Below are 24,216 nucleotides of genomic sequence, written 5' to 3'. Positions count from 1 at the left end.
CGGTGCTTCTAAATCCAGGTGAATATAGTTCAGCAAAACATAGAAGATCAACCATTCCATTCTGTCAAAATCATCTTCTGTTTTGACAATGACTGCAGGTAGGAGTAAGATGAAAAGCCTTTGATTATTTTACCCTACCATAATTCATATAATTCTTATAGCAAATGAGATCATCCAGCAAGCATTCTGAAATGTTGTAGTAACAAGAGGCCTTCATCTGTAGAAGCCTACCAGTCTCATATAGTGAGCCAGCATATATACAGTTTGCTCTCAGAATACTTGTAATATATAGGAATGTTTACACATTCTCCGGGAAGCATGGGGGGGGAAGGGGAGAGGGGAGAAGGGGAGGGGGAGGCCAGGGGCACTTTAATTAGCGAGCTACGCTAATTAAAAGCACCCAAGTGTCACAAGTATCAGCATCCCCTGCACTGAAAAATGGCAGTGGGGTGCTTTGAACTAAAACTCATTGAACAAGCTTTAGTTCAATGTGCCCTGCCATAATTTTTCGGCATGGGAACACGGATATACATGATGCCAGAGTCTGCTGGAGCGCATTTATTTCTGTGCTCCAGCAGACTTGATTAATCAATTCTGCTCCGACACACTGGATTTCCAGTGCATCAGAGCTCCCTGCATGTCTGCATGTCTATAGGAGCCCTTTTATGATAAACATCACAAGCTTACTGTATCTTGCTATGGCTGGCAAAATACATCACAGGGGAAAGTTAAAAATGGCTAACTGCTGATGGTTAGTCACTCCTGGATAATTAGCCATTTTGCAAGGATTAGTAATGAAGATGAATTAATCAGATTTTACTGTAATCTGATCATCTGGTAAACCTCAACCAGTCAGTACATGGATTGCCTGAGAAACAACACTAATATTTATAAATAGACACTTAAGCCTTTTACCTTTACCTGTCTAAGTAGCACTTGAATAGCTGCATTAAGGCATTTTTGGCCATTTATTTGGCTTTCAGATTGTATTTCCACCCACATGTACACATGCCTGCTGCAAATAAAGTGGAGGAAATGTGGTCCCTCCTCCCTTTCAGCTAAATTGCTACATCTTGTAGCTCCAAACAAAGTGCCCTAACCACCACAATAGAGGCTTGGCACTGCACAGAGCATACTCCAGCCGTTCTCTTGAAGCTGACCTACTGAGCAGTCAGGAGGGGAAAGAGAATGGAATCGGGAGGAGAACAAGACAAATGGGGTGTTAGATGGTGGGGGTCCAGATTATGTGCCCGGGCCCCTGCTCCGAATGGGACAGGAACACTCTCACTGCTGTTTATACATTGAAAATTAAATACAAGATGCAGGAAAGCCACTGAAAAGCACTGGGCCGCTATACAAATCACAACACATTACAGCTGTATAGAGGGGAGTCACCAATGAAATATGAAAGGGAGAAAAAGCATAATTAAAAAAAGTGCTTCTCCCTCTAGCTGAGAAGCTGTGTATAACAGCAGGGCACCATATAATTTGCCCGAAGAGCAGAGGCTGCGTGGAAACCCGAGCAGGAAAGAACAGGCTGCTGTCTCCCAGCCACTCCCTTTTCAGAGACTGGTGAACAGCAAGGCAAGTATCGCAGAGCTGGCAAAACTGGACTGCTAAACTCTTTCCACTTTTCCTTTCTTGGCAGGGGAAGGGGCAGGGTATGGGAGTACTTTTAAAATGGGGGTTGCAGAGGCTGTTTTTTGGAGGGAGGGAGATGGGGGGATGGGACTGGATGGTTGTGATTAATCAGAGAATTGTCATTTTAACCAGGAAGAGGGAATTGCATGTTTTAAAACCAGGAATGAGAGAAGGGATTAACTTCCTTTTTGTTAGGACCCTGCATCCAGCCTGATGCACTCCTGAAATCTGCACTTTTCTTTGCTTGGACCCCCCTAACCCAAGTTCTAGGAAATTGTTTGAATAGAAAAGTAGATTTCATGGGAAAGGGAGTGGCCAGCCAGCGAGAAGGATGACACATCCTTTCCAGTGAAGAATCCTCTGGCATACAACTCCGGCAGTAAGATGGATGCATCACAGAAGCCACCTCCAACCATTTCAGGCAGTGCGTCACCAGGGAAGTCCAACCATATCAGCATTTTCTTCCAAAAAAGTCACCATAGTAGCTATTGGGGCAAATTGCAACCCAGCTCTCCCCAGCTCCTCTAATTTAATGTGTAAAAGGCATAATACACCTGAAAAAAGCCTGACACTGCGCAGCTTTACCTGGTGCGGTATTGCTGCATCAAAGCATTTCACTAACATGGAGAAAGATCCTGAGGGGAAGGGCCATGGAGAAACCCTGTTGCTTGAGGAAGTGCTGGAAAGACATAGACCAGGGCCCTTAATTAATTTCCCTGAGAGCTGGACCTCCATGTGCCCGCTAGTGTAACAATGGGTGGGTGAGTGGGGCTCAAGACCTGGCTGCTGTCTTTATATAGTGCTTGGGGGTGGGGGGCTGGAATATATGCCATCCCTTCTCCCCCCTCAACTCCCCATCCTTCCTGCTCTTACCTGCAGCAGCACCTTCCCTGCAGCAGCTCTGGCTCCATCAGTGAGGAGGGCAGAGGAGCAGTGGTGGTTTTCAGTGCCCTGGGCAGTAGCAGCACACAATGTAGGAGCAGTTACCAGAGGCTTGCCATTGCGCTGGCAGATGTCACTTCTTGTTCCTGCCACCAAAAATCAGTGTTTAAATGCTGCTGACATGTGTCAAGCGGATTATGATGCAGTGACATCTGCCCCCTCAGTAGTGAAACTGTCCATTGCTCCTGCACTTTGTGCCACCATTGCCTCAGGCACAGAATTGACTAGTTATGCCTCTGCCTATCATGAGCTACTGGTCTGGGGAAGCATCAGTGGCTGATTGCAGACTGGGGTGGGTGGGCCAGAAGTGCCGGTGGCAAAACTGGAAATGCTGCCGGTGCTTATCTCAGCGCCATCACTCCCTGGCCAGTGAGGGGAAATCTCGGGGGGGGGCACGTGCCCCCTCCCATTTCCCCCTCCCATACATCGCCTATGCTGCTGATACCTCTTAAAACCAGTTGTTTTTAGATTCTGAATTCCTAGAGCTAGGTTTGAGGTGGGTCCTATTTGCATGCACAAATCATTGCAGACCCTTTTTGTCCCTGAGAAACCTACTTTCCCCCCTCACTGGAAGGATGCTCTCTTGGTCCTCATTGACTCTGTATTTCCCCTAGTAGGTTCTATACCAATGTTTTCTGTGCAGCTTCACTGCTTTACATACTATTCCCTGCCCCCTCCATCTTTATAGTACCTGAGCACTTGGATATTGGAGGTGGAGGGGTAGGAAAGAGATTTTTCTTTTCAAGGTGGAAAAATTATATGGTGCCTTAACCAGAGTTCTGGCTGCCACTGTGAAGACAGTCCTCCATGCCACAAGCTCAGTGCGGTGTCTTTTTTTGGCCCCTTAAAAAGCAGCTCAAAAGTGAGGTGTTTCATAAGGGTATAGCAGAGCAAGGGCTTTTTCCTTCTAAACTGGCCATTTATGTTGAGTTGCGGGGGGGGGGGGGGAGGCAGGATTGTGTGGTGCCTCAGTGGAACTTCCTGGGATGCTTCCTTTAGCTCTTCTCTCTTTAATCTCCCCCAGCTCAGTTCCCATCACTATCCAATTGCTCCTGCTTTGTTCACTTGCTTTGTAGAGGATGAACAGTCCCCCCCCTCTCCCCTCCCCACCACCCCGCCCCTGGGGTCTGAAGTGCTTCTGTGATAATTTAGGGAAGATGAGAGATGGATTTATATTGTGGTTAGTCAAGTTTTAGCCCCTTAATGTAAAGCAGAGCAGCACTTTCTAGCCATCGCTGGCCCAAGCACAACAATCCAGAGCCAGCAGTGCTCTATGGGCAGCATCACTCTATCCTCTCTATGCCTACTAAACCCATTTCCTATGGCCACAAAGAATAGTCTTCCAGGCAACACAGCATCTGTGAGCCCTGGGGTGGGGAACCTGGATTTGGCTGAAAGTGTTTCGACACATAATGTTTTTATGATGATAATGGGACATGGCTCTTTAGCTATTCCATCCTATTCTGTACTGGTGAGGCTACATCTGGAGTACTGTGTCCAGTTTTGAGCCCCCCACTATAGAAAAGATGTGGGCAAATTGGAAAGAGTGCAGTGGAGGACAACAAAATGGCTCGGGGGCTGAGGCACAACTTATAAGGAGAGGATGAGGGAACTGGGCTTATTTGGTTTGAAGAAGAGAAGACTGAGAGGGGATTTGATAGCAGCCTTCACCTACCTGAAGTAGGGAGGAAAGAGGATGGAGTTACACTGTTCTCAGTGGTAGCAAATGACAGAACAAGGAGCAATGGTCTCAAGTTGCTGCAAGTGTGGTTTAAGTTGGATATTAGGGAAAACTTTCTCACTAGGGGGGTTGGGAAGCACTGGAACAGGTTACCTAGACAGATGATGGAATCTCCATCCTTGGAGGTTTTTAAGGTCTGGCTTGACAAAGCCTTGGCTGGGATGATCTAGTCGGGGCTGGTCTTGCTTTGAGCAGGGGGTTGGACTAGATGACCTCCTGAGGTCCCTTCCAACCCTCACTTTCTATGATTCTATGAACTCTGCAGGAGATGCAGTCCCTGCCCCAAAGAGACTCATGGGCCAGGCCTGGCAGGAGCACTCCCTGGACGATGGACTAGACTGCTCTGTGTTCTCAGTGGCAGATGGCAGAACAAGGAGCAATGGTCTCCAGTTGCAGCAAGAAAAGTTCAGGTTAGCTATTAGGGGAAACTTTTTCACCAGGAGGGTGGTGAAGCACTGGAACAGGTCACCCAGAGAGGTGGGGGAAGCTCCACCCTTGGAGGTTTTTAAGACCCTCCTTGACAAAGCCCTGGCTGGGATGACCTAGATGGGAATGGATCTGCTGTGAGCAGGGGCTGGGCTAAACCACTGTTTCCCAACCAGTGTGCTGCTGCACAAAAGTGTGTCATCAGAAATGAACAGGGGTGCTGCAGGATTTAGCCATGGCAATGAGCTGCAATAGGTATGAGGATGGAGAACGCCTTAACAGGTGTGCCACGGAAAATGTTTATTAACACAAATGTGCCTTGGTCTGGAAAAGGTTGGGAAACACTGGATTAGATGATCTCCCTTCCCACTCTCATTTTCCACGCTCCTACGTGGGGGTGCAGAAGGGGATGTGCTGGTCTGCACCTCACTGGCAGCGCAGGGTCCAGGGGAGGCAGAAGCCCGCTGGCGGAAGAGGGCAGCGGAAACAAGGGCGACGGCGCAGGCCGGCAGGGGCTTAGCCACGGCTCGGGGCATAGACAGCCCTGCGCCTTTAAGATCCTCCGCCCCCGCCCCAAGCGTGAGTCACCGGGTTCCACTGGCGACACGGGGCGGTGTCCGGGAATGCCCTTTCCCTCCCAGCGGCTGCCGGGCCCCGCCTAGACAGCGCAGCTGGTCGCGTTATAGCGCCCCCCGCCAACAGCCCGAGGCGTGGCTATGCAAATTACAGACGCGCTTTCCACCTCTTAGGCGGTGCCATTGCAGAGCAGGGCGGGGCTATGCAAATCAAGGGGGTGAGTTGCCTGGCTAAGGCGCCGTCGCCGCAGCTCGGGGGCGGGTTCGGAAGGTGGCGGCGGAGGTGGCGGAGTGTGGCTGGGTAGGCCTCTGTGAGCTATCCCGGTGCGTGGGGTTGGTGTTGCTTGCCGGGTTGCCTGTCGCTCGGGCACCTGCACCCTCCTGGAGCCTGGTACGCTGGGGGGGAGCGGGGAGGGTGTGGTTCAGGTTGCGTCTAGTTCCTGTGGTCAGCAGATTTTCGCAGGGTGAGGCCTACGCATTGCCCTCCAGGCAGGCTGACCCTGCGAATTTCCCAGACTTCCTCCCAAAATGTGGGAGCGGGGTCTGCGCCTGCACGCCTCTCCAGCTTGCTGCTGCTGCTCCCGCCTTTTGGCTAGGAGCAAGCATGACTAGGGGCATCCGGGCTCCAGTGCCTTGCCTGCTATAAAACTGGGGAGTATCTAAAGTCCCAGGTGGATGGGTCTGGGCATGTCGTGAAACTGAGCTGACTTGAACGATTAAGCTTGGTGGAGTCAATTTGGAGTTTGGAGCTAATGCAGCCTTAAGCCCCGACCCAGAAAAGTTGGGTTCAGGCTGGCTCGGACCACTGGGCCTGGGAGGGAGGAGGGTGTTTGAGGTAGAGCCACACAGACTTGAGGATTGAGTTGTGCTTAGTCGCGTTTTGGACCTTGATTATTGGCTTGTGCACCGTTGAATTTGGAACTGATTTGGCTTTGGAAAAGATTTTAAAAAATCAGTCTGGTTGTTGCTGAGCTGCTCCTTGGCTTCTCGCTGTCCTGCTCTCCCTGCCCAGGAGCCTCTTGCTCCAGCTCCCTGTGGGCGGTGACTGGGACACTTGCCCAGTGCCTTTGGGTCCTGAGAGCTGCAGCAAGGCTGGGACTAGAGATCTGCAGAAATAACCCACCACCTGCTCCAGGCCTGAGAGAGGATGGCTGATTTGGTGGGGTGCACGGTGCACACGGTGAGGTGCATCTTCACATAGAACACCATGCCGATCATTCAGAAGAAACTAAGAAGCTTTACTCGGAGGCCAAGGGCCTAGCACTTTATTATTCACTTTAAGATGGAAGTGAAAACAAAGATAACATCGCTGGGATGAGTTACAAACCCTCAGCAGGGCTGTGCAATAGGAACTTTCTGGCCAGGAGCAGCCCACAGATGGCAGTGTGACTGAACAAAGGCTGGCTTGCTTGGTGGAACATTAAGGTCATTAAAAAAGAAGAGGGGGTTGTTCACACTGATGGAATGAAGCATTGAGAAAGGATCAGGTAGATGCTAATGAGCCATGAAATTAATTGACCGCCTCAGCACTGCCTGGTTTGAAATGCTGCTGCCACTGCCAAGCAGTTGGCTTTAAAATTTGGGTGGAGCAGGAATCAAAAGCGGGTGCAAGTGCACCAGTGCAGCCCCTGCCCCACTGGATCCACTCCTGATCTCAGCCATCCCAAAGGACTTGACAGACAACAACTTGTGTGTGTCTTCATGTTTATTCTAGGGCTTGCTGGAGTGCAGGCCTGTGGTTTGGCTTTCTGTAAGTGTTCGCATGTCTGAAGCCAAAGCTACATTTTCTGGGCAAAACACTGTTGCCACACTTGGAAGCGGCACCTGCTTAGAAGAACCGTGGTCTTGATCCTGCAGCTCTTAACCGGACCCTTTTCTATTGTATGGTTTTTTGCTGCTGAGTATCTGTCTGAGGCAATGTGAGCAGAAGAGGGAGTGGAGAGGAGATGGGTGGTAAAGAGAGCTGAAAGAGTGGAAAGCTGGGGGAAGGAGCCTGCTGGTTCTGGGGCGGCAGGTGGAGCAATCACATCAGCACTAGCTGGGGGCAGAGGCTGCGAGCAGAGAATGGGGCACACTGCTTGTGAATTCTGCAGGCTCAGAAAGTCTTTACCTTGTGAGGAGGACCTGTCTCCAGGTATCAGACAGTGCTCTGTATCTGGCATCCAGGAGTGTTTCAAGAAAAGCAGGAAGTGGTCTGAAACTCCCTGATGGAGCTTTTAAATTGCAGATCCTGGGACCGTATAGGGTGGAAAGTGCAGCCCAAGAGTGACAGAGTCAGAGGCAGGTGAAGAGGGGTGAAATGGGGGAAGGTTATGAAAAGTGGGGAAAACTTGAGTTGATTTCTTGGCGGGACTAATGCATGGGAGTTGCGTACCCAGGAGATTGCCTAAGATGTTCTATCTGGCTCTTCTAAACTTTCAGGAGGGACGGTAGGGCAGTGCCCTTATCTGATGACCAGTAGTAGGAGGAATCTTCTGAGGGAGCAGGCAGAACTTTGCTTGAAGACACAGTTGCTCAATATGCCTGAAATTCAGTTTATCCCCCATGTGGAGATGGCTGCTTAGTCACTGTGGCAGTATGGGGAGTGTTGGATGTTTCAAGCATGAGGCATAGGCCATTAAGTCTTTCCCTCTGGCTAAGTAGAGATAGAGTCAAAAAAGTGGGGGAAGAGAGGAAACCCAGATTATTGTAAGTTGCTGCCAATTAACAGCAAAGAATCATCTTCGTGATTGAACAGTGGTCCACCCCAAGGGGGGAACCAACACCAAGAACTATAATACAGGCACTCCTCGGACTTAGGACACAACTGGTTCCTAAGAACCATTTATTTCTTAAGTCGAAATGTTGTAACTTGGAGCCGATTTTTTTTCTCATAAGAAACAACGTTATAAATGGAATTGGTTCCTGAACAAAGGCCTGATGCCCTATTTTCACCAAAAATACCCCATAAGTTTGTACTTGATCAATTATAGATGAGTAATATAGCTTCATTAGTGGATTTATATTGTAAATAGCAATCATATTGATTTGGAAGGACTTCTTTGAGGTGACTTTGCTGGACTTTTTGAGTCTTCTCAGGAGTCTTGGCTGCAGGTTTTTCTGGAGTCTTGTTACTTTTTTTAAGAAAGTGTCCAAAGAAGTTTGGACAGATATTCTCCAGGGAGATGGGTGACACGGTAAACTTGTTTGCTGACATGGCATGATGTTGGATCAAGCATTGTACAGTCGAAACCTACATCATAAAGTTGAAACAGGGTGTCAGTTTATAGACATTGTAAGTGCAAAACATTGTAACTTGAACTGTTGTAAGTCAAGGACTGCCTGTACATATATGGGTCTAGGTATGGCTTTTAGCTGTACTGAGAGCTTTTTCATAGCCTAGTGGTTCTCAACCTTTTTAGTCTCAAAGCACCACTCAGAAAATGCCAGCACTTACTTTTCTGTAGTCAGAAAAAGAGTGAAAAGTAATAGAGCAGTTCTTCTATTGCGAAGAATCAAAAAGACCACAACGGGACAAAACGGTTTTAATGCTACAGATTCCTATTTGAAATCTTTGGATTCCTCCTGTGAATCATATTTGCACACCTAACAGTGCTAACATTGTATGGTCCCCTTGAAAGGATCTCGGGGCATCCCAGGCACCCTGGTTGAGAATTGCTGACACAAACATAAGTCAGTGGGTGTTGTAGATGTTAATCACCTATGGGAGTCTGGTTCAAAGACTGTTTTACTGTCATCCCACTCCTGACTAGGAGAGGGAGAGACATTTTGTGGCATAATGTTAAACTCTGTCTTACGAGGCAACCACCAGAGGCCTTAGCTTGGTATTTCTTAATTAGCTTCACAACCTGAGCCTACAGAGCCACATCCACCTGTACCAAAGAGCCACTTGTGGCTCTGTGGGCCTTAGTGGGATCCAGTTGTTATTCTTTCTCCCAATGGAGTGAGGGATTAGCTGTGCTTTCTAGTGGGGTGTCTCTGCTGTATGCCTCAGCTGCAGTGCTGGCTACTGGGGTATTGTAGCATTTGCAAAATTGCCTTTGTAAATCACATACTTCTTTCTAGAACCCCTTGGCTTCCTCCAGCCATTCTGTTGCAGTGGAAATGTGGCTTTTGGGAGGAGGAATTTGGAAAAAGTGATGCAGTAGGAAAACAATTAGTGCAGACTGTAAGCTAAGAATGGGATATGTTCTCACCTAGGGATGCAGGAATGGAAGGGGCCTCTGGGCCATTTAGTCCCATTGCCTGCAACCACAGGTGATCACTATCCCAAGGAATCCCCTAAATCTTCATTTCAGACCCTCACACACTGCTGCCATGTATAGTACCTGAAATGCTACCGATACCTTAGCTTGTGCGGTAGGTAAAGACAGGGGAGAGGAGACCTTTTGGGAAAGGGAAAGGGGTGCCATTTTTAAGTCTAGTTGGGCAATAGCATGACGCACAGTAGCACTCAAGAATTCTGTTACCTGGTTGCCTGGAGCCAGAAAGTGTTGTCTTAAGTGCTGGTGTGGAGGTATTTGAAGTCCTGCTTCCTGATCCTGATTGTGCTGGAGGACTCTTTAATAAACAAACAAAAAAGAAGTCTTTGGCAGTCTGCATTGGATTTGCTTCTGCTTCTTGGAATGGCCAATGACAGCAGTCCTCAGTGCAATGCACTGCCAAAAGACAGTGACTACATTTTCACTCGCTCCCTCAGTGTTTGTGCACTCCCTTACACAGGTTACCTGGAACTCTCACAGATGTACTTACTAACGCTATATGGCATTATCTGCTCACTTTCCTGAACTGTCCTGTTGGGATCAATGCAGCTACTCATGCCCTACACCTGATTGCTAGTGTTGGTTGGATTAGGCTAGGGAATTATAAGATTTACAGTCTAGAGTATAACTAGATATCTTGGCATATTTACACGCATTGCTAGGTATTGTGAATACTTGCTATGGGAACACTGTGCCCAGAGTACCTGTGTGCCTGTGCTCTGTCCATGGCGCCGGAAGAAGTGGTCCCAAATTCTGGCTGATACAAACTATTCAGATGGTGGCACATGCAAGCACAAAAAGTTGGCTGCGTTTCGTTAATACAAGGAGGGGTTTTGGAAAGGCCAAGGATGTGAAATGCCTTGTAGAGCCTCCCATCTGCATCATTGTCTTTGGCCAAGCCTGAGAGGCTTTTTGCAGTGCCACAATTGGCACCAGGTTAATTGGTGTGACTCCAGTTTTAGTTGGATGGTTGTAGTTAATGGAACCCCTCCAGGCCTGACCCTTTAGTTCGGGGTGGGCAAAATGCAGCCCGTGGGCCTGATGTGTCCTAGCAGGCCATTCTATCTGGCCCATGAGACCCCTTAAAAAAATTAGAAAATTAATATTTATCTGCCCCCGGCTGCCTGTCATGCGGCCCTTGATGGCTTGCCAAAACTCAGTAGGCGGCCCTCTACCTGAAATAATTGCCTGTCCCTGGTTCCATCTCTTCCAGCGGTCTGACTTTGACTGAGAGGTTCTTGTCAAGATGCCCCCTGCTGTCCTTTTCCTACCCCCATGAGATCACACGGATGGGAGATCATGCAGACACTGAACACTCATGCTCTCTCTAATGCATGCTCATATGCCATGCATCTCAGAAACACCAGTAATATGTAGAAGAATGGGACTTCTTTTCCAGGAGGCCTCTTTTGAGGGAATCTATTTGTTATGCTCTTGCACATAACCGAAGGGAGCTTCCATTTCTCTTTTTCTGGGTAGAATGGCTGCCTCAGGATCACGAGTATCTTTCCTGGCTCTGTTGTAATAACTGTACAGGATGCCTGTTGAACCCACCCGCCAGTGAGGGGCCTTAGCCGGGTTAATCTGACCACTGTCTGATGCAATCCAGCATTGAAATGTGGGATCTGAGGCAGAAACTTTTCAACACGGGTCTTATGTAAAGAGAACAAATTACGCAGTTTTGACTAAGGGGCTTATAAATCTAGCAGTGCAAGCAGGACCGGTCAGTTTTTGGAGAGTATTGGGAATGTGTGTGTGTATGTGTGCACACTTTGCTCAAAGAGATTAACTTATGTGACCCTTTCTTAAATCTTCAGGTCTAACATCAACACTGAAAATGGACCCTGATGTCCAGTGTGAAGAGCTGACTGGGTCCAGATGGACTGAACTTGTTTCTTCCATGAAAAATAGCAAAACCATCAGGTAATGCCTGTTGTTGAACAGTCTCTCCTAGCATAATGAAAGCTGTGTGGACTGGCAGTCTCTAGAGAATCTGAGCCATGTTCCAGAGTACAGTGCCAGCCAGAGACCAGGCTGCTTCAGAGGCAGGAGATGGGAGCAGCTGCAAAAATGGTCGCAGCAGGGAGGGCTGCATTGGGGATTGTGGGTGAAGTGGAAGCTGGCTGTAGCCACCTTTCTCTCTTGCACCAACAATTGTGCCAGGAATGCCCCGACTGGGAGAGCTGTGCTCCGGCTGGTGCCTGCCTCCTCTCGAGTTCTCACCTTTAGGCCACGTTGGGGGTAAGGAGTGGCTAGAGACTCTTCAAAGTTGTGAAAGCAGCCAAAGCAGGGATCATGGGCCAGACAAAGAACTTCCTGCTATGTGCTAACTAGTGGTTTGCTCCCATCCTCTCCCTGACTCAGTTCCTTCCCCTCTTTATCTTTCCTCTACTCCTGCCCTGCTGACTTTCACCAGCCTGTTCTGTCAGCTTCACTCCTGCTTTCCACTTAGCTTATCCTTTCTTACGTAAACCTGTTTCAGCCAAAAAGTGGTGGCACTAATGTGATGACTGCTGCCATAGCACAGTCTGTTATTTCAGGGCTGTACCCCTGCTCTGTGCCACGTCTGCCTGGTCTACTTAGACTCAAAGTCCCTTCAGCTCAGGGACTGTCTGCTTCTTTGTTTCATGCAGTACCCAGCACAGGAGGCATCCTCTTGGGCACCTGAGGATTAGGTGAAGGCAGCTGATAATTGTCAGAGGCCAGTTGAATCTTGCCCAGAACAGATCTCCTCAGAGCTGTTCTAGTACTGGAAAGTCTGGCAAGGGACCACCCTGTTCAGTTCTGATGTATGTCTGTCAGCCTGTATATTGCCCTCTGGGCTCTTAGATGCAGGGCCAGACTCCTGTTGCTTGGGTAATTGGTTGCTGGAGACATGAAAGGGAAATGTAGCCAAAGATTTATCTCCCTGTAGGCTGAGGGGGATGAGCGGCATGGTGGAGTTCTGGCCAATATGTCTCTGAGGGAACTGCCATGCAGATGCAGTCCCAGTTGTGCCAGAGCACACTTAAGGCAGGAGTCCTGCCTTCTATCATGTCTCAGTTGCAGAGTGTGCTGTTGATCTGCATAATATGATGGGTGGATTACATCAGTGAGTCAACCTGAGAACTAAGATGAGTCATAATAAAAACCTATTTCTACCTCCTGCTGGGGAATGTTGGGTTAACAAGACAAGGAAAAAAGACTGCAGGGTTTAATGCTGGGCATCCCTTTCCTGTAGGCTGGATGACTGCAGTCTTTCCAGGAGCCACTGTGAAGATCTTTGCTCTGTGTTCAGTACTAACAAGTCTCTGAAAGAGTTGAAGCTGAATAACAATGAGCTCAAGGATGAGGGTGTGAAAGTACTGTGTAAAGGGCTGCTGACACCAAGCTGTAACTTGGAGTTGCTATGGTAAGGTTCCTCTGCCTGCTCTGCACCAGAGCTCCTGTCTCCATCTTCATCGAGACTTTGTGAGGGTGGGGGTGGAACCTCAGCTCCTCCGCTCAGTGGAGCTGCAATGCTCTACCTGAACTGAGTGGACTCTGCCAGCGTGCCCCAGTGGAGGGTCGCTGTCCTATGTCAGCCTTTTGGGGGAAACCCCAGGAGTTCTGTCACTACATCTGGTGGCATGAAGTTGACTTCAGTCACCATTAACCTCAAATGTCCACCAAGTAATGGTGACAACATCTGGTCCCTGGACTACTGTGATCCTTACAAAGACCCTTGAAGGGTAAGAGTTGACTCCCCCGCTGTGTGTGATTAGACTGTGGCCAGGTCAACTCAAGCAAGACATAGGACAGAGAACAGCCCGACTTAGCTACAGCTGCTTGTAATGTTGCTGCTGCTTTTTTTTTTTTTTATTGGCTCAGGAAAGATATTGCTGTTGTCTCTTCAGTCTGCCATGTCAAAGGAAGTCCTACCAGAAATCCTGTTCCTTGCTTAACACTGTCACCAGCAGTGACAATGCTGTGGGCAGCAACATATATTGCCCTCCCTGTCAGCCTCTTTTTGAACTCTGTGACCTCCTGTAGCCACAAGTACCATGTTGCCCACAAGCAGCATGGTGGGGACTGATGCTTCAGGCCATCAGCAGAATAGAAGACAAAAGAGAGCTCCATTGGGAAAGAGCTCTAGCAAACAGCTATGTTCTGCATTGCTAGATAGGAATCCTGTCACTTTTTTTAATGGCAAACATTGCAAGGGTTCTGCTGTCCACTGTGGGCTCTGTACAAGTAACTGTTGTCAAAGGAGTGTCTTGCAACCATAAAACCAGCAGCTAGAGTATCATAAAAGGCCCAAATTTCTGGAACGTGGCATAGCAGACCAGGCTTAAATGCTGTGGCAGTCATTATGTTGATTTATCCATCTGGGCAATTTGGGACGACTGCCCTGTTGTGGATACTGCACTGTTGTACAGCACCTAGCTACTGCTCCATGCTTGGGGCACAGGGTGAATTATCAGAGTGCTCCTCTTACCCCAGTTTCTTCTTTCTTTCTTGGTCTCAGGCTGCAGAATTGCAGCCTAACAGGTGCCTGCTGTGAGAGTCTCTGCTCTGTTCTCAGCAAGAAACCGTCTCTGACAGAACTGCACTTGGGTGACAACAAGCTAGAAACCTCAGGAGGAAAAGTGCTCTGCCAAGGGTTGCTGGATCCTAACTGTAAGATACGGAGTCTCACGTACGTAACAGACTGCTGATCTGTTCCCATCTCTTCCTGGAGGGTGCATTTTTTTTTTTTTTTTTTTTTTTTTTTGCTCTTTCCCAGTGACATCTGTTGTTTCCAGAATCAGTGTTGAGAACACTGGCAAGTTGTTGAATTTTTGCATCTTTCCTTGGGATGGATTTTCATTATCCAAGGAAAGATTTGCAGGAGGGGAGACTGGATGGTCCAGGGGGCTTGTAACAGTACAGCTGATTCTCTAGCTTGACAGGCTTAATCTAGCCCTAGTGAGCAAAAGCAATTCTTATTGATGGCTGCCTGCAATAGCTCTTCAGATCTTGGACCCCTCCCTGCCTCAAGTCCTGGCTGTGGGGTTCTTGGGTGTTCTGTTCTGCATATCAGCAGGAAAGTTTCTGCAAGGCAGATGGGTGGTCTAAAGGATAGGCATGGCAAAAATGCCTTTAACTGGTATCTTTGTTCAGAAGCAGCTGGGATTTAATTGGTTATAGAGAATTCGTCTCTGCACAGGGTGGAAATTACATTACTTGTCCTGCCCATTAACCCAATTCTTTCTTTTTGCAGAACTATGGATGGTGTGCCTTCAACATATGCTGTAGGGTAGATTAAATGCCCTGAATTTAGTCCCTTCTTAATGGAAGGGTGGAGGCAAACCTGTGACTAATCCATAGTAGGAGATCTCCTCTATATGTGAAATGATCTTGAACTCTGGATTCAACTGTGGTTAAATAGGTGGACCATGACCACAAGTACTGGTCTGTTCATGGGGGAAGCTATGATCTCCTTTTACTAAAAGACTCCAAACGGGAAAAGCAGATCTCTTCACAAGTATTCTATGAGTGCTGGTGAAGGGTTCTTTTGCAATTGCAGAAATATACAGGGATTTGTAAGCAAACCTGTGTGCAATTTCATGAAATCTTGGAGATTTGTGAATTCCTCAAACCAGAAGAGCTCCCTGGAAATAGTCTAGAGTTGCCATACAGAGTCAGTGACTGGGGTGTCAGGGAGTGTTGCTATAGAAATGGCTCAGCGGCATTTTGATATGTACATTAACGGGTTTCAGTACAGCAAAGTGAAGGGCAGAGGTTGCCCCCTTTCTACAGTGCCGGTATCAGCATGAAGAAAAACCAACCTTTTTTCTTTACAGACTGAGCTATTGTGAGCTCACAAAGGACAATGCAGAGCTGCTTACATCTGTTCTGCGCACCAAGCCGACCCTGAAAGAGCTGAACTTAAGTAACAATGAACTGGGAGATGGCGCAATAAAACAGCTGTGCCGGGGACTGATGGATCCAAACTGTAACTTAGAGTTACTACAGTAAGTAACAGTCGATTCCTTTCTCTACTGTAACAGATCTTGCTGCCACTCCTGGCATGCAAACAACACACCCTTAGTCCCACAGATAATGCAGGTTCTCAGGGGACCTTTGCAAGGATGAATCTATGTTGCCATAAAATTGCAACAACCCCCTCTTGGTTCAAAAAAGAATTCTCCTTGGCAGAGGGTTCTCAGCTAGAGCTCACTTGCCACTAATAATGGTGCCAGGGTTGCACTCTAGATATTAAATTTGCGAGGACAACATCCAATCACTGGCGTTTGAGGGTGTGGGGAAGGCCAGTACCTACAGCTTGTATCCTGCAAAGTATATATCCCTAAGTGCATGTGTCTCTTCAGAACAGTGTGGTGGATTGGGCCCCTGGAGGGGGTGAAGCCCTGTATAGATCTGGGGAAGCAATGTGATATTTCCCTCTGTTCACATGTTCTTCTGAGAGCATGGCTGTTCTGCAGAATGATAAGTTGTGGAGTTTGCCCTTGACATAGGGTCTGTCCACGTAGAAGCCCCTTTACCTCAACACCCAGAGGGCCTCTCTGGAATCCCTTGGAGTTTGTTGCAAGGTTCTTTTCTAACAGTATCTGTTTCCCAGAGATCCTGAGAGAAGCCTTAGCATAAAGGGAGGGGAGGAGCAAGAGAAGATGCCTTTTCAGTGGAGAACTGGATGGGAATGGCACGGGGAAGTTAGTTATAGCCGTGTTGATCTAAGGACATAGGCAGACAAGGTTCATTGTGTAAATGTGATATCTTTTATTAGACCAACTAAATACTTGGAAAAATTGTTCTTTGCAATAGAGGTGCACTGATGCATCAATCCGATATTGGATCAGTACCAATATAAAGAAAATTGACTCTAGGCAAAAAAAGCCGATTTCCGATAATGTGGCCGATTTATTTGGCCAATAAATACCCACACATGCATGCAGCCGCAGAGCAGCACATAGGTGGCGAGTAGCACAGCCCGGCAGTGTGAAGAGCTCCATCCAGCTGGTAAGTCTGTTGGGGTGGAAGGGGTGTGGGGGCGCAGATTAGGGCCTCTGCAGTGGGGGAGGGAGTGGGGCTGGGGCAAGCACTGCCCAGCTGGGACGGAGTGCAGGATGGAGCTATGGCTCATCGGGGGGCGTGGGGAGCGAGGGCTGGTTCCTACCACTGCATGCATCCTGGGAGGGCATGGGGGGGGGGCCTGGATTTGCGTGCGGGGTTCAGACAAGCTGGGGCTGGGGCTGGATTGGACTCTTCCCGGTGGGGGCTGGACCAGGCTATGCTCAGGGTGCACAGCAGTGGTACTGAGAAGGGTACTACGGGGGGCTGCAGCCACCCCAAAATTCGCTATAGCCTCCCCCCATAGCCCCCTCTCAGCACTGCTAGTTCCCCACCCTCCACAAGCACAGCTGGCCTAGCCTCCCACCCACCAGGAAGCGCCCAGCACAGTTCTGGCTGCAGCTGCAGCTCACCTGCACCCTGCATGCAGATCTCTGGGCACACCCCTGCCCAAGCCCTCCTAGGGTATACATAGCTGCAGGAGCTGCTCGTGCCTCCCTGCACCCCCCACCCCCCCCCAGATGAGCCACAGCTCTGGGTCATGCCTGCTCCAGCCCCTGCCCCAGCCCCACTCCCTCACTGCAGGGGCCTCAATCTGCAACAGGCCCTCCTCCCCTCCCCCATATGGGTAACTGGTGCTGCCTTAGTCAGGGGAGGCACATGCACCCCTGTGACCAGTCCCACCAATCGGGACTGACCAGTCCTGCCATGCCCAATCTTGTTGCCCGGAGCGGGATGGGGAGACCACCCGTGGCCTATCTTGCTGCCTGGCGAGGGGTCCTTGTGGCCGATCCCATGATGGCCAATCGCTGCAGCCAGTTCTGGGGGTGGCTGTGGAGATCAGCCAGCACTTGCAAAGCAAGGTACTGGTGCTCCTACCTGCCCCCCCCACCCATTGCCTAAGTGGCAAGTGTGGCCGGTCAGGTGGTGCATGTGCACCCCTGCACACCCCCTATGCATCACCACTGACACCCCTGCCCTCCCCCGCCCTGCACTGCCCCACCCCTTCCACCACAACAGACTTGCCAGCCAGACTCTGTTCTTCAAGCTGCCGGGCTGCATGTCAGAAACTGGATCAGTATTAGCCGATATGCCTCCTTAAAAATCAGCTATTGGTATCAACCCCCAAAATCCCTGTTGGTGCACCCCTACTTTGCGAGCTTTCAAAGAACAATTTTTCCAACTGTTTAGTTGTTCTAATAAAGATAATGCATTTACCCAAGGAACCATGTCAGGAATGTCATGGGAATGGTTTGATTGCCCCTAGTGCCCCAAAAGGGGTAGTGCAGGCTGCTTGTTCTATGAGTACCAGGCCAGATCCTTAGGTGGCTGCACTCCCCAATACACTGACTAGGGAGACGGCCCACAGATCTCCCTGGCTGTATCCTGGAGGGCAGATGCTGTTCTCTCCACTGACCTTTAGGGATGCTTCTACTGAACACTTGTCTTTCTCTTCCCTGCAGTCTGGAAAACTGTGGTGTGACAGCTGAGAGCTGTGCAGATCTGGGCAACGTTCTCCATACAAAGCCATCCCTGATAGATCTGGCTGTGGGAGACAACAAGTTTGGAGATGCAGGCCTAGCTCTGCTGTGCCAGGGGCTGCTGCATCCTAACTGCAAAATACAGAAGCTGTGGTAAGTGAAGCCAGAGGTTGTTTAAATTCCTGTTAAAGGGAGTTCAACATAGCTTCTGAGCTATGCGCACCGTCATGCTGGCCTGATCCCACCTGGTCTGTAGAGTCCTCAGCCAGCATATCCCTTATGAAGAAGGGGGCACCTCTAGTGGAATCAACAAATATCCCCCACCTCTGGTTCTATGAAGAACTCTGGACTGAAAAGGAACAGGAAAATAATGACTGAAAATGCATGAGAGCACTGCTCTATGTTCTGTCCAGGTTTATGTACAGAATAATGTAAAGGATGGAGTTCCTAGGGAAGCATCAAAGAGGTGTATGTGGCCTTTTTGTATAGTGTGTGGGGGGTGGGGATGAGCTTCTTGCAGATTTGGAAAAAAATCGAGACCAAGCTCTCTTGTTCTGAGCATCTGTCAACCTGCGTGAAATAGTATTGTCTACCTTGATCTGTGTGAGTCTAGAACAAGCCAATATTTTTGTTCTCTCTAGGTTATGGGAATGTGGTCTCACAGCTGCTAGTTGTCAAGATCTCTCCAATCTCATCAGTACAAAAGAGTCCCTCATAGAGATGAGTCTGATAACAAATAGTTTGGGAGATGCAGGAATGGATCTTCTGTGCCAAGGACTGAAAGACCCAAAATGCAAACTCCAGTCATTATGGTAAGCAGCAGCAGGTTTTCAGCTCGCACAGCAATGTGTTTTGGATAGGTAACTTTTGCTATGGATTGTTTACACAGGAACTTCCTACATCATGGTGAACCTTCAGGGAACTCATGCTGATCTCGCTCTTGTTATGCTCATTTTTTATATTTTTTTTTTTTAAGGATTTAAGTGCAGTGATACCACTGGTTAACAGGACTTGTGCTCCTAAATCCCTCAGACACTCTGAAAAATCTCTTTACCTTTCAGTTGAGAGGTAGGAAATGGCCTTATTCTAAAGAGAGCTCAGCCATTAAATATCATGCAATTTACTTCAAACAGCAACACAGCATCTTAATATAGGGAGGCTCATATGGCTTGATCAAGTGGGAAACTGAATGCTCATGGTTTGATAGTTTGTGTCCTTTATTAGACTCAGTGTTCTCCCATTGCCAGCTCTGAAGTCTGGAGGTTTGAGCCCTAACCCATGTGTTGTGGTGCTTCTTCCTGTTCAAGAGGGAAGAAATAAATTTTGTTTGCCAAGGAAAAGCACTAGCCTCTGGGAATAAAGGCAGTCTCTCTGCTGGCTATAAACACATACATATGTGGCTCTGTTTCTGAAGGATGAGACACAAGTCAACACTTGAGCTAACAGAAACTTCAAGACTTTAGCTATAGAAAGTCCTGCTCGCATATACGTATCCCTGCTGGCTCTGTGCTGGCCTGCTGTAGAAAAGACTAGGATCTTTTGGTGTTTTGTAGCCAAAGGAAGGAAGAGAATTGCTCCCCTTTAGGGAGCCTGTACAAATAAAGTATCTTTCCACCATTTGAAACCAAAAACATCATAGTTTTGCTACTGCCTGTATGAGCAAGTTTATTTAGCTGTTTTGCTGACCAGAAACAGGAGTGATGCCTTGTTAAGGGTAATGGTAAGGAATTAGTGAAGAGACATGCTCACAAAGGTCACTTATCAAGTACCCAGCAATGTACCTATGTTTCAGAGCATGCACAGTTCTAAATATAATGTCACAGTGTAAATGAGCTTTGGATCTGGGGATACTGAAGATGAGGGTGACAGTAGTACAGTAACTCTGTGAGGCATAAACATACTGAGGAGAAAGGATGCAAATCATATGAGGAAGGTAGATGTATCAAGAAGAAATAGTTTGCATCTTCCCCCAGATTTGGGTGACTAAAATTTAGGTAAGCCAGCAGGCATGAAAAATGACTTCTTTCAGTTCCTGAAGTTTTAGGTTGTTTTTTTTTCCCCGTGGCAGGCTAAGGGAGTGTGGCCTCACCAGTGCCTGTTGTGAAAGCGTTAGCTCCGTTCTCAGCACAAACAAGTCCTTGAAAGAGCTGCAGATAGGTTCAAACAAGCTAGAAGATGAAGGAGTGAAAGTGATTTGTGAGGGACTTCGGCAACCCAGCTGTAACATAGAGTCTATATGGTAAGTAGCTCCTAACATACTGGTATCTCTCCACAAACCAAGAATGGGTGGGTGAATACAGGTGTGTGATGACGTTGCCAGATAGCTCCAACATCAAACTGACACTTCATTACAGCAGGCATTGCTGGGGATTGAATGGGATTTGTTACTGCCTGTTGCAGTTATACTTTATTGGGTATTTGCTGTCCCTTACTTGCCCCTGCAAGGCACATATCAATGGGACAGTGTTAAAGTGGCACAATGGGCAGCTGAGTGCTATTACATTAATGGAGATCAGTCCTTCAAAAAAGCCTTCATTTCCCAGAGATTCTTCCCTTCTACTTAAAATAGGCACTGTGTGCTGAGGCTGGGCATGCAGTGGCCCTTGAGGAAATAGAGCAAACCATGGGGAGACTGGAAGAATCTTCTGGGGCAGGGAACTGCTACTGCCAGTGGCAGGGTATCATGCATGTACCTGTGATGCACTGGTGCAGGCCTCTTGTCATGCAGGATCCTGGGCCACGTGGACAGCTTGCTGCCTTGACCCACATGGAAGTTCCTGTGTTCTGCTAGAGTGCAAATCCTGGTTTGGATTGGTAAGGCAATGGGGCTTTCTTTAGCCTCTTGCTATGCATGTGTTGTGGTGTTCCAGCCCTACCAGGATAAGCCCCAGGTCAGTTCCAGGGGAAAAGGCAGAGCTGTGAAAAGGAACTGCGCACATGGTGCTGTCCGCGAGCCAATGACATTGTTGCCTCTCATGAATTAATACTATAAAAGTTTTGGCCTGAATACAGCCTGACCAGTATCAGTGATGTGCAGTTGTCTCTCCCCCATTTCCCAGTGCAGAGAACCAGGGGGCTGTTCTCCATGGCTCCAGGTACACAGACTAAATCTGCAGGGCCTGGGGAATCTTGTGGTGGTCCCATGGGAACTCTAGGGCTGGTTCTAGACACCAGAACTAAGATGAGGAAGCCCCAATCTGGGAGGGACTTTCAGCTGAGGCCAACCGAGGAGGCTTGTGTACATCACTAAGGGTTCAGAGGACTATTGTTGTAAGCAGAGGCGGATCTGATGGTGAGGATGTGTAGTGGTGCAGTTGCACCCTGCCTTGCTTGGTTCCTGCTCTACACAAACTTTAAAACCAACTGCCTGGGATGGGCAGCAGTACTTCTATTCAGGCAGCACTGATTTGAGTTATTTGATTTCACGGCGACTTATAATCTGCCTGATTCCTGCTAATCTTGCTTCACTCAATAGTTGTTAACAACCCTCTCTCCTTTTAAATGGTCTTGATGTTCCACTATTCAGACTATCCTCTCTTGTGCAATTTTGCTGTCTGGTAGCCCTTCCTGGTAATGTCTCTTCTATTTCATAGCCCTACAGACTGTTTTTAGCTCTAGCTAAAAATCCTAACTCAGATGTAGTTATATTTCCTAAGGTGTAAAACAGTGCAGTACTGGAGGCACTGGCAAGACGTGCACAAACACTAGATTTTATTTTACAAATTTGAACAAGGGCTGCACATTTTTCACTATGACTACTGAACTAATGAAACAGTATATTTTGACTATTTTGATCATTTTTGCCTCGTTTCTTGTGTTCTATTTTAAGTTTAAAAGAATCTAGTAAACTGGTGCACACTTCAGTGAAGTGGTTTGTTTTTTGGTTTGATTTTAAGGAGAATAATATAGTGCTAGACCCCTAGCATATTAGTAAAACTTCCAGTTTCTTTAACTAAAAAAAAAGTCACATTATATGGGATGATGTACCACCCCATCTGTACCCTCCCCTCGCCCCATTTCAAAATCCTTGATCCACCCATGGTTGTAAGCATTGCTTCATTGAAAACGCACAAAGCAGCTATAGGGAAACCTCTGAAATGTCAAATGTGTGCAAGTGATCTGATCTGTGTTAGGTAGGGAGTCAAGATGTTGCTCCACCCTCCTTACAATAGCTCCTCTAAATGGAATACAGGTCAGCAAAAGTCCTTAAAAGCCTTTGTTTCTCTTCCCCTGCAGGCTGGGGGACAGTGATGCCACAGCTGGTTGCTGTGACAGTATCGCTGCTGTCATCAGTAGCAAACCGTGCCTAAGAGAGATTGACCTGAGCAACAACATGCTGGAGGATGAGGGTGTGAGAAAGCTATATGAAGCAGTGAAAAGCCCCAACTGCAAACTGAAACATCTAGTGTAAGTAATGCTTCTGGCTTCCATCCTGCTGGACCTGCCTGGCTTCATGAGCCTTGTTAAGCTGGTGGGAGAGTGAAGTCTTGTAAAGGGAGATGGGACAGTGATGAGCAAAGCTGCCTCTGGGGAAGCCATTGACAAAAGAAAACTGCTGACTTCCTGTCAGAGGCTAACTTTTCAGATGTACCATAAGCCATGTTGATTATGTGGCCGTGCTCATGACACAGTGGCTTAAAGGGACCTGACTCTCCAGTGATCTTTCACAAAAGAAAACCTCCAAGTTAAGTGCCTGAAGGCCCTTTCCCTGCCAGAGCTACAAGTAGCTAATGGGACACCTCTTAACAGATAGCTGTGGTCCCCAAACACCCAGCCATTGCTGGAGACCTGTTAGGTCATATGGTCTTCCAGGAAAATGGACTTGCCTTGTTACCTCTTGTTGAGCTCAAAGGCAGTTGTCTGAGTCTGTTGTTGATAGAGGTTGACTTCAGGGGGAATCCTGAGCTTTTACTTCTGTTCCTTGAAAAGCTTTTAATTCATTCTTAATTCATGTATGTGATTGCCTGAGGACCCCACAAAACTGGAACAGCAGGAAAAGGTCTTTAGCCCACTGGCCAATTCCTGTCTCAACAGACAGAAACTAGTCCTGCTGTTGGCTTCTGTTCATTAGCTGGCCCCTTCTATCTGAAGATTAACTTTCCTAACAGCTACTTTCTGAGCAAGGGTCCCAGGCCTAGCAATACAGCCTATATGGTGCCTTCTGGATGAATGGGCTTTTTATCACATAGCATCTCCTTAGGGGTGCCCTCTGCACCATCTCTCCAGCAGTTCTTAAGAGATTTGGAAACGGTGGAGCTTGTTCCCTTGTATTTTCAGGTTGTATGACATCTACTGGAGTTCTGAAGTAGATGATGAACTGCAGGCCCTGGAAGAATCCAAGCCTGGTTTGAAGATAATTTCCTGAGTCCAGATGCAACTATCTTCTGAATGCTGTTCAGGCCCAACTTTTTCCACTTTGTTTATGACGCTAACCAATGAATATCCTGTTGCATATGCTTTCATCAAATTAAAAAAAATGTGTAGTTTCTGCAGAACAAGTTGTCCCTTAAGGGAACTGGGGTACCTTCTTTGTACTTCTGGATGTGTCAGGACTCGGTCGGGCTTGCTGGACCTTCAGAGTTGCATCGGAGCCTTTCCACCTTCCACCCGCCCGACCCCAAAACAAAGAACACTTGGGCATCCGCTGGAAGTTGGCCTTTACCTTTCAGCAGCATTTTAATTATTATCATGATTTCTGATGTGTTAGTCTGACTTCCTAGAAGTTGCTCTTCCATGTTGATCCTGGCAAAAGCAGACCCACGCAGTTTAGTTGAAATAGTTTTTTCCTAGCACCAACTATCAGAGAAACAAAGCAAAAATATTTAAGTTGTAAAATCAAATGTTGCTAGGCATTCTGTGGAACCGACCCATCTTCCCCAAAGAAAGTGGCTATGGTAAGAGTCTATGAGCAACTTGGATTTGAGTTGCAGGTCATGTGATCCACTTTTATTGAAACTTGCTTCCACATGAAAGAAATCTATGTAGATTGCCTTAAAAGGAGACCTGCTGGTGTGCAGTTCTGCTCAAACTGGAAATAAAGTAATTTTATGCATAATTTGGTCTGTTTAGAATAGTTCTATCTACTTTTTTATTCTAATAAAGTTGTTTGCAAAGAA

General features: G+C 47.8%; 1 protein-coding gene across 5 annotated transcripts; it reads left to right on the top strand.

The window, feature by feature from the left end:
* Nucleotides 1-1,499: 1,499 nt before the first annotated feature.
* Nucleotides 1,500-24,216, top strand: LOC149871362 (ribonuclease inhibitor-like). Of its 5 annotated transcripts, none has more exons than XM_090032374.1 (10): nucleotides 1,500-1,584; nucleotides 11,405-11,510; nucleotides 12,808-12,978; nucleotides 14,074-14,244; nucleotides 15,392-15,562; nucleotides 18,083-18,253; nucleotides 18,742-18,912; nucleotides 20,169-20,339; nucleotides 22,337-22,507; nucleotides 23,378-24,216. In XM_090032374.1, exons 2-10 carry the CDS (start codon nucleotides 11,425-11,427, stop codon nucleotides 23,463-23,465), a joined length of 1,371 nt encoding a protein of 456 aa, XP_089888500.1. In that variant the 5' UTR covers nucleotides 1,500-1,584; nucleotides 11,405-11,424; the 3' UTR covers nucleotides 23,466-24,216. The 5 variants fall into 5 exon arrangements, with proteins under 5 accessions (XP_089888500.1, XP_089888497.1, XP_089888499.1 ...); XM_090032371.1 differs by lacking the exon at nucleotides 1,500-1,584 and adding an exon at nucleotides 4,590-4,734; XM_090032373.1 differs by lacking the exon at nucleotides 1,500-1,584 and adding an exon at nucleotides 5,575-5,649.

This window comes from Crocodylus siamensis, chromosome 2, assembly GCF_052110815.1.
Source record: "Crocodylus siamensis isolate JL-2025a chromosome 2, ASM5211081v1, whole genome shotgun sequence".
NCBI lineage: Eukaryota > Metazoa > Chordata > Crocodylia > Crocodylidae > Crocodylus > Crocodylus siamensis.
This window is presented reverse-complemented; position numbering and strand designations above follow the sequence as displayed.

Coding starts and splice junctions, on each gene's coding strand:
- LOC149871362 (XM_090032371.1), top strand. CDS start 4,686: ATGGCAGAACAAGGAGCAATGGTCTCCAGTTGCAGCAAGAAAAGTTCA. Junction 4,735..11,404: donor TTGCAGCAAGAAAAGTTCAG/GTTAGCTATTAG, acceptor TTAAATCTTCAG/GTCTAACATCAACACTGAAA. Junction 15,563..18,082: donor TGTAACTTAGAGTTACTACA/GTAAGTAACAGT, acceptor TCTTCCCTGCAG/TCTGGAAAACTGTGGTGTGA.